Source organism: Dermacentor albipictus, chromosome 5, assembly GCF_038994185.2.
Source record: "Dermacentor albipictus isolate Rhodes 1998 colony chromosome 5, USDA_Dalb.pri_finalv2, whole genome shotgun sequence".
NCBI classification, from domain to species: domain Eukaryota; kingdom Metazoa; phylum Arthropoda; class Arachnida; order Ixodida; family Ixodidae; genus Dermacentor; species Dermacentor albipictus.
In genome coordinates this window covers 149161758-149174749 of record NC_091825.1, presented here as the reverse complement: position 1 = coordinate 149174749, position 12992 = coordinate 149161758, and the positions used below count along the sequence as shown (strand labels likewise).

At 44.5% G+C, this 12992-nt stretch overlaps 2 protein-coding genes across 2 annotated transcripts in view; one reads left to right on the top strand and one right to left on the bottom strand.

Moving 5' to 3' along the window:
• Positions 1-12096, top strand: part of LOC135915277 (lysine-specific demethylase 5A-like) — a 72426-nt gene extending 60330 nt beyond the window's left edge. The window contains exons 30-33 of the mRNA XM_065448299.1: positions 8-85; positions 6821-6997; positions 8708-8885; positions 9943-12096. Coding sequence (XP_065304371.1) covers positions 8-85; positions 6821-6997; positions 8708-8885; positions 9943-10259 — 750 coding nt within the window. The 3' untranslated portion in view covers positions 10260-12096. The remainder of the gene's footprint in view (positions 1-7; positions 86-6820; positions 6998-8707; positions 8886-9942) is intronic.
• LOC135897627 (blood vessel epicardial substance-like) overlaps positions 1-12992 on the bottom strand; it is a 107755-nt gene that overhangs the window by 7773 nt on the left and 86990 nt on the right. The gene's annotated exons all lie outside the window — the stretch shown is intronic.

Below are 12992 nucleotides of genomic sequence, written 5' to 3'. Positions count from 1 at the left end.
TTCCTAGGACTACTCGGAGGCTTCAAAGAGACTAGAGAAAAGAACAAAAAAACGCAAGGTAGAGCTGCCTACCGCCACGGCAAAGGTAAGCTCAACAAAGGCTTTTTTTTCCCTCCCAAATAAGGGCCATTCCTTGAACGAATAGGCAAAAAGTCGTGTTTTGCGTTCCTATTGCATATATGGCCAGTTGAAGGTATAGTATTACTAAATAAACAATCCTTGCATAAATTACTGCGCACATTGTGTTATGCATGGCAGAAGTAGACTGCAATCTGTGCAGAAGCCACTCATTCACTCTAAGTGCTTGAGGCATCGCAGAGTGTTTAACAAGGTTAAAAGGGTGTTGAAAATAGACAAAGAGGCTATTCTCTGTGCCGAAAGAACTGACATTTGAGGCCAAAGTGGCTTACGAATGTGCTTGACATTGCAACATTCAGTACAGTCGAGTTCATTTATAACGAACTCAATAGTTAGTTCCACAAAAGTAAGTGGTCATTGTATCAGTAGTTCATTATGTGTTCACAAAATGCAAACAGCATTTATTGAATCTGAACATGCAGAGCTCATTCAACGTCGTCGTCGCTGCTAGACTCGTCGCTGGGTTCCTTGCCACTGTCACCTTCAAACGGTGCACTATCTTCAGTACCGTCAAGCGCATTAGATATGCTGAACTTTTTAAAGGCGCGCATGATCAAAGTACCTGGTATGTTGTCTCACGCTGGCCCGCCAGCTGCGATAGCGATGTACGTTTGATGTGGCCCGTTGCCGTTAGCATGTGGTCTTCGTCAGTCAACCAGTCCGTGTAATATTTCCACAGACGATCCTTGAAAGGTTTGTTGATGCAGACATCAAGTGACTGCAACTGGCCCGTCATGCCGCCCGCTATGACAGCGGGGTCCGTGTTTGCTTGGGCGAGCACAGCCTTCACGTTGTTGGTCAAGTGCGCATGGTAAGAGTCGACAACAAGGAGCGAGTTCTTTGTCAAAAGGGCTCCTGGATGTCGTCGCCACACAATCTTAACCCACTCTTCCATCATCGCACCCGTTATCCACCCGTTCTCATTTGCCCGCACAATGACATTTCTTGGGAAAGTTTCTCGAGCAGGCAGTGCCTTTCTTTTAAATATTGTATAAGGAGGGAGTTTATGTCCATCAGCTGTGCAGCACAGCATCACAGTTGTGCACTGCTTCTCGTATCCCGCAGAGCGCACATTCACCTCCTTGGCACCCTTTTCATTCACGGTGTACGCCCCTGGCATATCAAAATACGCAGCCATGTGGTCGGCGTTGCCGATTTGCCCAAGGTTGTAGCCTGCCGCTTCTCTCTTTCGCAGCACGTAGCGCTAAAAAGCTATCAGCTTTTCTTCGAAATCGCTTGGCAGCTTTTGGGTGATGAAAGTGCAGCGTCAGAGGCTGAAGCTAAAGTGCTTCATGAATTTCTGAAGCCAGCCCCGGTTGGCTTTGAAATCCTTTGGCGTTAGGTCTTGCTCCCTCGAAAGTTCACTAGCTTTCGCTTGGAGCATGTCTGTTGTCACTGGAAGGGCAGCTGCTCTCTGCGTTCGAACAAAGGCGGCCAAAACTGTCTCCACTTCGTGGTGACGGCCTTTCTTTGGTGCGCTAAATGCCATCGTCATTGCGGCGCACGCAAAAAGCTGCTGTAGTTGTCCCGTCCAACAACGGACGTTTTTCTCGTTGATGCCAAAGTCCCGCCCGTCTTGAAGGTTCGACGATGCCTCTGTGGCTATCACAACTTTTCGCTTGAAAGCGGCACTGTAGTGGCATCTCCTGCTTGGTGCCATCGCGATAACATCACGCTGCACACTGATACGGCCGACATGACACAGGTCAAAATGGCGACCTTGCTTGTGTACGGTTGGCTACTGGCACGGCTAGTAGCGGCTGCGATACTGACTTTTCTAGATGGCACTAGCTATGCACCATATTTAGCAGTTTCAATAGAAAACTGGCGCGTTTTTTAAAATCCCTGAATTTAAGCTGACCCTAGAGTTTGGAATATGATTATTTGAAGAAAAAAAATATCGGCTTAGATTCGAATAAATACAATATTTGTGATCTTAAGGGGGGATGAGGGTCTTGAAAACTTTTTTTTTATTTCGTAACATATCTTCCTGAAAATTGGCATGCAGATATATCTTTGAATGCTGATCCCAAATATATATTCAGATTTTATATATCTCATCTATAAATGAAGATATTGCAAAATAATTCATCCCACATAGGTCTTTTCTTACGGGCCATTATGATAATTTCTTAATTAAAAGAACTAGTTTCAAAGAATGGCTGTCATTTCCAAGGGCCCATTGCACATCCTAAAGCTAAAGAAATCTTTAAAAAGTGATCATATAGGTCATGAATGAATAACAAAGTAGGAAGAAAAAAACAATGCGGGAGTAATTAGCTTACATCTGACCTAATTGCTAGTCTAATGGGTTTAATGAAAAATGGAAAGCTTTAGGATGTAGTTGAGGTTTTACTGAAAAAAATGATACCTAATTCAATAAAATCAGTTGATGCAAACATTATGAAAAGTTCCGTAAGGCAAAGGCATTTGATCGAAAAAGCAAAGCTGAGAAAATTGCATTCAAAGTTTTGCTTACTCTGCCACTTTTGTTTACCTATCACATGGAAAAATTTAATGCTTTAGCATGCAGCCCAGTCATTACTGAACACAATAACACCAAACTCAAAGAAATCTGTTCATGTAAAGATTGTGAAAACCTCTGTATTGCATTGGTACTTGGCAAAAAAAAAAAAAAAAGCTCAGAAAGTCGTCTTTACTTGCTGCGCCGACGTTCATTAGCTCGAACTTGCGGGAAGTCGCGGACTTCTTCGCCAATGAAGTTTTATTGTCTGCGTACTTTTCACGCCCCGCGCACTCCGCGCAAAACACCGCGTCGAAGCGTTGAGCACGCGAGCTCGGTTCAGCCGCGTCCGTCGGCACCGAAGCGGCGTTCGGAAACGCCGAAGTCGACGTTAGGCTTAGGTCAGCCGGCTCGGCCGCTTCCGACGACACGGAATCCGAAGCGACTTGCAGCGTTTCAAAAGTTAGCATTTTCGACGGGCTTAGTCCAGGCGCATCCACCGGCACTGCAGAGACTTGCGGTAACACCGAAGTTGACACCGATCGGGACTGTCCGGCCGCGTCCACCGGCGAAGCTGTTGTTGGCGAGCTCACTCCAGCCGCATCCACCAAGGCCACAGCCATATCTCTATGCCACAGCAGCTTGCGGCATCACCGAAGCTGTAGTTCTCGACGATGTAGCGCTCTTATTCCATGCGCGCCTCTTTTTGCTGACTGCTTTTCGCGTGCTTGCTTTCAAGCGCGCGTCTCGCGCCATCGTGACACGCGGAACAAAGACACCAGGCACGCTAAAGCAAGAAATTCGTGGTTAAAAGAGGCGACTCAATAGCCAAAATATCTACAAGAACGATAAAGAAAAAGGCAGAACGAAAAATACAAGAGGAATGCGAAAAATGACGTGCGCGCCGGCGAAAGCAGACGACGCGAAGGAGTCGAACAACGCGGCCACGGGGCCGCGGCAGGCGAAGCATGCGTCACGGCCAATCAGAGGGCTGCGCCTCGGGGAGGCGCCCGCTTCACCCAATCAGCGTCTGTCTCACGACGATTTCGCTCTTGAGAACGGGTGCTTGAGGTGCCGATCGCTCCGCTGCACGAGGGTCTACAGCGTGCCGAGGGGCGCCAGAATAGAGAGCGGGAAACCAGCTTTCAAACGAGACCAAGATGGCGCCGATCGGTTCGTGTCGCGCGGAGCTACGGCAGCTTGAAAATGAGGCAAATCTTCGCGCTTGGCGTTCAATTTCGGCTCACCGACGTTTCTAAATTGCCGTTTTTTTTATACTTCGAGTAGGAATTGAGCCATAATATTTTGTAGAGGCATAGTTGGGACATTAAAGACTTCAAAAACGCAATTTTTGAAAATTGCCATTTTTGACCATTTTTCGCGATTTCAAGACCCGCGTCCCCCCTTAAGCTGCAGGGAATCACCACAAGCCACCTATGGCCTTCACGAGCATAATTCAGGGGTGTCGGTAGAGCAGCTGGTCACAAATGGTGAAATGAACTGCTTGGCATCGAAGGGTTCGGGATACAAGGATGGTTGATGATCCAGATGGATAGTCAAGAATAGAAGCGATCCACGGGTCACGACGTTGTGCGGTGGCAAAGAAGTCCATGTCAAAAGATGACACGAAGTGTGCACAAGTTGTGCCGCAGGCCAAGTCTGGAGGTAAAGGGAAACGGGACAGGGCGTCTGCGTGTGAGTGTGTGCGCCTGCTGTGGTATACGACGCGAATATTGTACTCCTGGATGCGTAGTGCCCAACAGGCAAGGCAGCCAGTGGGATCTATCAAGTTGGTGAGCCAACATAGCACCTGATCATCTGTGACCAAGTCGAATGGGCGCCCGTACAAGTATTGTCGGATCTTGCCAAGTGCCCATACTAAAGCCAAGCACTCTTTTTCGATCACGCTGTAATTGGCCTCAAGCTTCGTCAGTGTGCAGCTCGCATAGGCGACTATGTGTTCGGAGTAGCCGGGCTTTCGTTGGGCAAAGACGGCGCCGAGACCGGCCCTGCTGGCATCTGTTTGTACCTCCGTTGCAGCTGATGGGTCGAAATGGCGAAGAATGGGTGGAGAGGTGAGAAGACAACGCAGCATAGCAAATGCGCAGTCACATTCAGGTGACCAGGAGGAGAGGTCGGCGTCACCATGCAGAAGCTGAGTCAATGGTGCCATGATCGACGCGAAATTCCGAGCAAAGCGCCAGAAATATGAGCACAGGCCCACAAAGCTTCAAAGTTCTTTGATGGCTTCGGGTGCTCAGCGACTGCTCGAAGTTTTGCAGGATCGGGTAGAATGCCGTGCTTGGACACAACGCGGCCTAATGTGGTCACCTCCTGCGCGGCGAAGCAGCACTTTTTGAGGTTGAGTTGGAGGCCATGGCGGGCAGTAGCATTCGTGGTCGCAGCTCCAGTGTTTCAGGTGATGGGGTTTGAAGCCCAGCACCTCCCCCAATTGAGAAGAGGTTTATGAGCAACCCCTTATGCAAAGGGCACAGCAACCGGGACCAGCCAGGCAGCCTGAAGCACCATCCAAGAAGACGCCAGAAACCAGCAGCGCGAGCAGAGCCTAGCCGCGCGCTGACAATGCGGCTGTACAGCGAGATGAGTCTTCTTCTTCACACAAGCAATATCCATAGCTCAAAATGTCTGATTACGGTGTTTACCCAATTCTAACATGCTGTATAATCCGATACATAACCAAAGCCGCCTTCCCGGCAATTGTATGCTATACTGCAGTACACAGATGTATCATGGCAAAGCTGACTAAAAATATATTGTGGCGCGAAGCTGACTGTAGGAAACTGGCAGCCATTGTGCAACACATATTTTTCTTGCTAAAAATTTGCGTGCTCTCTATGGCTCTTTGTTTAGAAGCTTTAATGTTGTTTCTATGAAAATTTTCTACTTTGGACTCGTAGAAAGCGGTCACCTGTTCCGAGTCGAGGGCGTTATAGAATCAGACAAATACTGGCAAAGATACACTAGCCTGTTCTGGCGTTTTTCTGTGTCCTTGTTTAATTCAGTTTGCCTGATAATTCCATCAATTTTATCGGTCCCGTCATGGTCCAATTAACCCTTTGAGGGTCGATTTTTTTCGCCATATGTGACCACCCAGGGTCGATTTCTTTTATTGCAGATTCCAATTCTTCTTGGGGACTTGTTTCTAAACAAATTTACCGCAATTTTTCTAGGGTGACCGTAAAGTGAGAAAAAAATATTTTGCGTTGGTATATATGTACTCTTCATTCATGAACAATAACAATTAGAAAGGAAATAATCTTATAAAGATTATAAATTTGATGCATACTTATGCTCATAGTTCAAGGCCTTAAAAATACACAGATGAGAATATTTTGCAAGACTCAAATGTTCCTGCTCTTACACTAATATGTACATCCATAATGTAATTGAACTGCGTAGATGCGCGCACTCAAGAAATCTATGTGGTTCTGTGCCTGTCAAAAAAGCACGTCTGACAAACTTCCGCTAATCTTAAGCTTATCGCCCACCAGAGGCAATTAGTTTTCGCGAGTGTCAAAAAGAAAAAAAAGAAAGAGCAGCGGAATCGCATGCACTGCAGCATCCTTCCTATGCACACCCCTGTGAGCACTTAACGAGCGAGAATGAGGCGGTCGCCCTTTGAGCGATTAGTAACGAGTTAGCCATCAGTTTTGCAAGCGCAAGAAACCGACACCACCCACGGAACAAAACCCAAACCACTGCCCGCCTGCGCGCACACCAATGCGCCAGCGGTAGTATATAGAGGCGCGGGAGCAAACTAGCTCGAAAACAAACCATGCAGCGAAAAAAAAAAAAGAAAGGGGGGCGCGTGAAAAAAATTCCCTGTATTCCCACATAGTGGCAGCACATGACAGAAAATAAAAAGTTAGGAAATTGGCGCGCTTTTTAAACGTACAGGTGGCGTTGTAAATATACGGCATCTACCATTTTGGGACTTGTTTGTGGAGCGGTATATTTACGTCATTGACCTTCGAAGGGTTAAGGAAAGTCTACTGTGATTTTCTTCAGTGGCCCTAATTCTTTTTAGTTTTTCTTTAGTTTTGTGGCATTATTTAGATGATAATCACTAAAATGTCCTGAAATGAACTCATGTTTTTAATTCAAATTGTCATTGCAAGTTTTACTTATTAATATTAAAATAGAATTGGTCCGGGTGTGGTTCTGTGTCAGTGTTGTTGTTGTTGCCAACATGCACAGCCACGGCCAAAGCCAAAGCTGCAGAAGCGAGCACCAGCCAAGGACGAGGCTGGCAATCCGTCCACAACAGCCAGCCAGGGAGTCTCAGTCACGGCCGACTCTTCAACCAAGGCAGCCAGCGGCGTCAAGAAGGTGTCCAGAGGTGGGACCGACGCAGGAAAGCAACCCGAGCGCAAGGTTCGTACATTTTGAGTGCAGGCTGGAAGAATTCATACAAGGTCATGAGCCTAGGTCAGCAGAAAAAGTCACTCATGCGCACGCACTAATATATTCGTAAGCTGTTTACTCACTCATACTTGCGTGCACTCGCATTCATTGGCACCCACTCACGTTCGTACTTATGCATGAAGTGGCATCAACTTCCACTCACCAGCAAATGTTGACATACGCACTCACACTCGCTGACAGTCACTCACGTTCATTCTAGCGCCTACACAAAATTACTATCACTGACTTCTGTTGGTACTCGTGTTAATTGGCACACACTCTAGTTTATGCTCATATCTACTGAAACCTGCCATCACTCGCTCTCGTTAATACCCATGTTCATTCACAACCTTCATCATTCAGTAATGCTCTTATCTCACGCCTGTGAAATCATTGCGGAGAGATTATGAGTCACTGTATTCGTGATTATGCCAATCTGTGATCTCGGGTTCATAGCCTGACTGCATCCTGTAGGGGGTGAATTCAAAATTAATCCGGAGCCCTCTGCTATGGCATCTTGTCCCCATCATGTGCTGATACATTTAACCAGTAAATCAATACCTTCATTGATAAATTGGCTGCTGAATTTGCTTAATATTGGAATATAGGTTTTAAGTTTACTAGAGTTCTTTTATTTGGTCATTAGGCACAGCTCACCTGCCATGGCAGTTTGTGGCTTTAGCGCTATGTTGCTAAGCACGCATTCGTGGGATCAGCTCTCAGCTGCAGCGACCGCATTTCGATGAGGGGAAGATGCAAAAATGCCCTTGTACCGTGCATTAGGTGTACATTAAGGAACACCATGTGGTGAAAATTCTCCTCTCCTCGCAATCTGCACTTTCTCGTTCTGTCGCATAGTTTTGTCTTGTCGAATGCCCTCAAGTGCTACCAAACAAAGATTATGTTGTTTTTAAATAAATTGATTTGTATGTGTTGCCAGCATCGCTGTTGGTGTGTTTATTTTTACTCTCTAGCACAGAATAAAAGGCGAGGTCATACGTTTATACGAAGCTTTAAATTAAGAAATTGTGCGTTTTTGCAACTTTTTGTTGTCTATCTTTCATTGAGTTCATGTGCAAACTTGTTCACGGGAGTTTATATGCATGATTTTATAACGACTATTGGATATAATGAAGAAACCTTTGTTTAATATCTGACTTCATTATAACGAGCTTCGACTGTATGAGCTGTGTTCCTTACAAGAGGCTGGTGTAAAGAACAGCATAGTTCTTTTATCGAACAAGACATGGATGCTGAGTCACCTCTGACCCATTGCAGCTTTCTGGTAGCACAGCAGTGAGAATAATAAACAAATTATATGTGCATAATTAGAACACATACTAACTACTGCTTATGTTCCGTACATCACAAAACTAATTTTCTTGCCATGCTGCCTAGGTCAAGGATTTTTGTCTGGCACGCATGTGGCTTTTCCTCTGTCAGTGACTGAAGATTCATTCTACATGAAAATACTTTTGTTATATCCGAAATTCGTTATGAGCATATATTTGTTACCTGCCGATATCGGGGAGAAATCATTTAGATTTACTTTGTAATATTTGATAATTTGTGATATCGATGTTTGACTACTCTTTTCAAACAATGCCTTTGTATTAAATGATGTGTCATACGCCAAAGTGAAGCTGTGTATGGAAACGAAGGAAAACATCTTTCATCCAGGTGCGTCCCATCAAGAAGGTGCGCCGGGAGGACTCTGGATCAGGTGGTGCTACCCCTGGTGACAAGGTGGTGAAACGACGGCGAGTGGCCCATCGCCCGCGGACTGCATCGTCATCTGCCGAGACAGCCGATGTGGCTGATGAAGTCTGCTCTGCGCCAGACTGCGTCCAACCTCAAGGTAGGGGCAGTCACTGTTATACCTTGAATCACTTTAAGGGGGAAAAAGGTGTTCAGAAACTTTTTTTAGTTTTTTGACGACATTTAATAAAAATTGTCACCCTGACAGAGTTTTTCATGCCGATTTCAAGAATATAATTACTTCTTAAATTGACTGAGTAGTCCCCCAGATATGATTAAAATTAATCACCAATTGTTTATTAGACCAATTGTAATAAGAGTATTGGCCAGAATGTTTATAAAGATATATGGCTGGATATTACAAAGTGTAAGCAACACAACTGTAGGCGTACTTTATTTATATTGCAGATATTACCAATTTTACAGAAATTTGAAGTTCAATCGCCAGACATGACAATCATGTGGTCCAATTAGTAGCCAGATTTTAAAATTTACAAAAGCGAAAAGTAAACAATCTGCTCCTAGCATTGTATAGTACACACATGTAGCTACGGCCGCTGCTAAAATTATGGTCCTATGTGCATTAAAGACCAAGATAGCGCTTCAGCAAATTAAAAAAACTCCAAAAATGAGATTCTGAAAAAACATGAAAAAACAAAATGAGCTTATTTTTATAACATAATGCCACAAAATATTTGAATATATTTAAGTGCTATTGCATTAGTAGCCTCCAGGAATGTAGTCTGGCTAGTGTCGCTACGGTGATGTTTTCTGAGCACCCGCTGCAAGTTTTCAGCAGACATATGCTCAGCAGACGTAGCCAGCTCGTTTGTCCCGGAAACAGTGTCTTCAACACTATCTAGTTGTTCCGATTTTCCGTCAGTAGCAGGAAGTGATGCTAATGCTTGAAATTTTCCTTCAGCTTCACTGTCGATACGCTATGATCTATGATGTCACTTGACTTACCAGTGCTGGTGTTCCGGAATTATGGCCTTTGTTTTCTTTTCTAGTTACGAATCTTTAACAGTGAAATTAATGAAAATAGAGTTTTAAGGGAATAGCGCAACCTAAAGTGATTTAATATATCTGTTTAGTGTCCCTTAAGCAGTAATCTTGCCGAGACCAGAGCAGTCACAATAATTTGTATTGCTTTCCAGGTGAGGCGGTAAACTGGGTGCAGTGTGATGGAGGCTGCGAACAGTGGTTCCACCTGCTCTGCGTGGGTCTGAGCATGAATGAAGTGAAAGACAATGAGGACTATTACTGCCCGCAGTGCAGTCAGCCCGATGCTAAAGCCTCGAGCCGCAGCAGCCAGCACGACTTTAATGGGAACGGGGAGTCATCAGAGTTGCCCGACGAAATGGCAGACTCTGCATCGCCAGTGCCAGCGGAAGCCGAAGATTCCAGCGGCGTGACTGTTCCCACAATCTCTGAGCCTCCGACTGCTGCTGCACTCGTAACAGCGGCCGTGTGAAGTGTTGTCTAGTTTTGTTCTTGTTGAAATAAGTGAGGGGTGTGGGGAATGCTGTCGCGTTTAAAGAATTTAGAGAAACGCATTATCACAAAAGGTTGAGCCTCAGGTATGGAAGATGTGCTGTAAAAGTTGGGGAATGATGCGTGTTGGATTGTGTTGTAGTGAGATTTCAAAGTTTGTGTGGCTGCGTCGTTCCGGTCATTGTGGTGTTCATTATTTTCGCGTGTGTGTAACGGGGGCATGTGAACTGATTTATGGAGGGGAGCTTATTTGATTTCTACCCACCTGTGCAGTCACCGGCATATAAGCTTTTCCACCCTCGGTCCTCTTTCATAGCAGAATCGGGAAGCGTCCCCCGTTTCGTGTGGTTTTTTCCTTTTCATCTTTTTCATTATGGCATGAATTGAACTGCCGCTGTTTCTTGCTCTGTGGAGCATTCTCGTGCACTTCCGTTTTGTTCATCAGTAATATCTTTCACTGCATATGCTGCTCTCTCTTGTTTAACATTGCATACTGCTGCATAAGCCCTGCATGCACATCTCGTCTATAGGTGCGTTTAGGTGTGTTGTGCTTGCTTTGCTAAGGAAGCGTTATTGTAATATTGGTGCGTGGCATGCACTTGTGCACTCGCACACACACCACACACACACACACACTTGAGGTAACACCTGCAAGCCTTCCCTCCTAGACAAACCGTCAGCAGCCAGCACCATTTGTACATATATACATACATTGAATGTCATATACGACCTATACGAAAACCATAAAAATAACAAAAAAAGGATAAAGACCTGTATTATTAGATGATCATGGTGCTTGCTGTTGTTCCTCACCATGTGACCACGTTGTGTTCGTTTGTCACTTCTGGTTTAGTGTGTACATGTACAGTCAGCATGCAGGACGTCACACAAAAGTAAGAGCAGGTAGAGCTCTGTGGCACAAGCATCTCTGATCACGGAGACATCTTGGCGATGTTGAAGCTGCAGTTTGTTTTAGCGAGTGGTGCCCTGTTAACCATTTATTCGACGTTGTCATAGCGCGCACTTTTTTCATTCGTACAACCTCCATTCAACCCAATTTTGTGTGTTTCGCTGGTGCATCCATACAAGTAGTCATGATGAGGACGAACAAAACAAACAATTGCACTGTGCCCCCTTCTCTGACAAAATAACTTCATTGAGGGGGGGAGGCCACGATTTACTCTGGGTGTACACCTTTTCGTTCATATTTCTTGGCATGTGCATGAACGAGGATATGGCACTGCATTTGTCATTACTGCATTCATCAGCTTGCTTGTACCACTTGTATGATAGGTTTGAAGCTCTGGCAGAGAAAAAAAGCCACGTTTTATTTATTTTCATTGTGTTATATTGTGGCTCCAAGGTCAAGTGAGCGATGAGGTTTCAAACCCTTCCTCCCTTTATTATTATATATATATTTTTTTAGGTATGGTTTTGTGCAATCCTTGTTTTGTACTTTTTTTCGTCAAGTAGCAGTGGATCACATAATCGTGACTTCTTTTTTTCTGTTTGAGCCTTCTTGGTTACAAAGCAAACTGGCAAATCATGTTAGAACATATATGTGCACCTTGCATGGAATCGTAGATTTTTTTTCCGCATGTAATTGTGCAGGTCTGTAAAAGGAAAGTGCATTTATCAAAGGCTCGAGAATTCTTTTCATGTCGGTAATAGCATGGTTTACGCAGCAGAAAAAATGTTCTTGTTCCTGTGTTTGACATGCGATTTCACACAAGCTGCTGTTAGACAAGAAAATACTTGAAACTAATTAGGTCTATCTGTCTCTTTTTGTACATATGCAGTAAAAATTTTCTGGAGAACACTGTTTTGTATTTTTCTTAATAGCAGAACATCTCACAAAACATGTTCATCTGTATGTTCTTGTTCATGTGTTGATAGAAATATATAGCTGATTTGGCTGCTGAATAAGTGCACCTGTTTTGCAGACCACACAATAGGACACAACTGTTACATGTAAGTACTGCTTTTGCAGAAATTTAATGGCTAGGGATGGTGGGGGGGGGGGGGGGGCAGTTGAAATTCACTTCTAAAACTTGGAAGTGGGCATATTTATGATAATTAATATGCAGACAAATGGTGCTCTGCACAACTAAATTGTGATGAACCAAATGTTTGAAAGTACTACTACCACACATAATATGAATGGTTTATCGCACATGAAAGGCGCTAAAGAAGTGAAGCTGCATCTACGAGTCTTGGCTAAACAACTGTCCTGTACGCACGCATATTTTGAACAAGTGGCAGTTTTGGCAGTTTGTGCCGTGTAATATGTTTGGGTGTACTTACCCATTTCATTCAGCTTAATGCACAAGGTATCTGCAGCAATCATGCACAAAAAAAGATGCAATTTCTCTAGACAAATGGTGGCATCGTGTGTGAAAGGGGTAAAACATCATGCATCATGTTCTACTGAGCAACCTTGTTAATGCAACATTTGAGTACATTCTGCTTCAGCAATGTGTACTGGCATGAAAAACTACCTTTGCACAGGTAGGTGCCTACCTGATTGTGCATACATATGCTAAATTTGGGATTTGCTGCAGGGTCAAATGTGTGTTGCCTGCATAATTTGAGGCCACTTGTACAATGCTCCTTGACTACCTTACATGGCATGCACCATATCGAATTACAAAATAAAATGTTAAAGGTGCTTAAGAAGGGCTAGGAATAAGGCTGGAAATGATAGCCGTCAGTT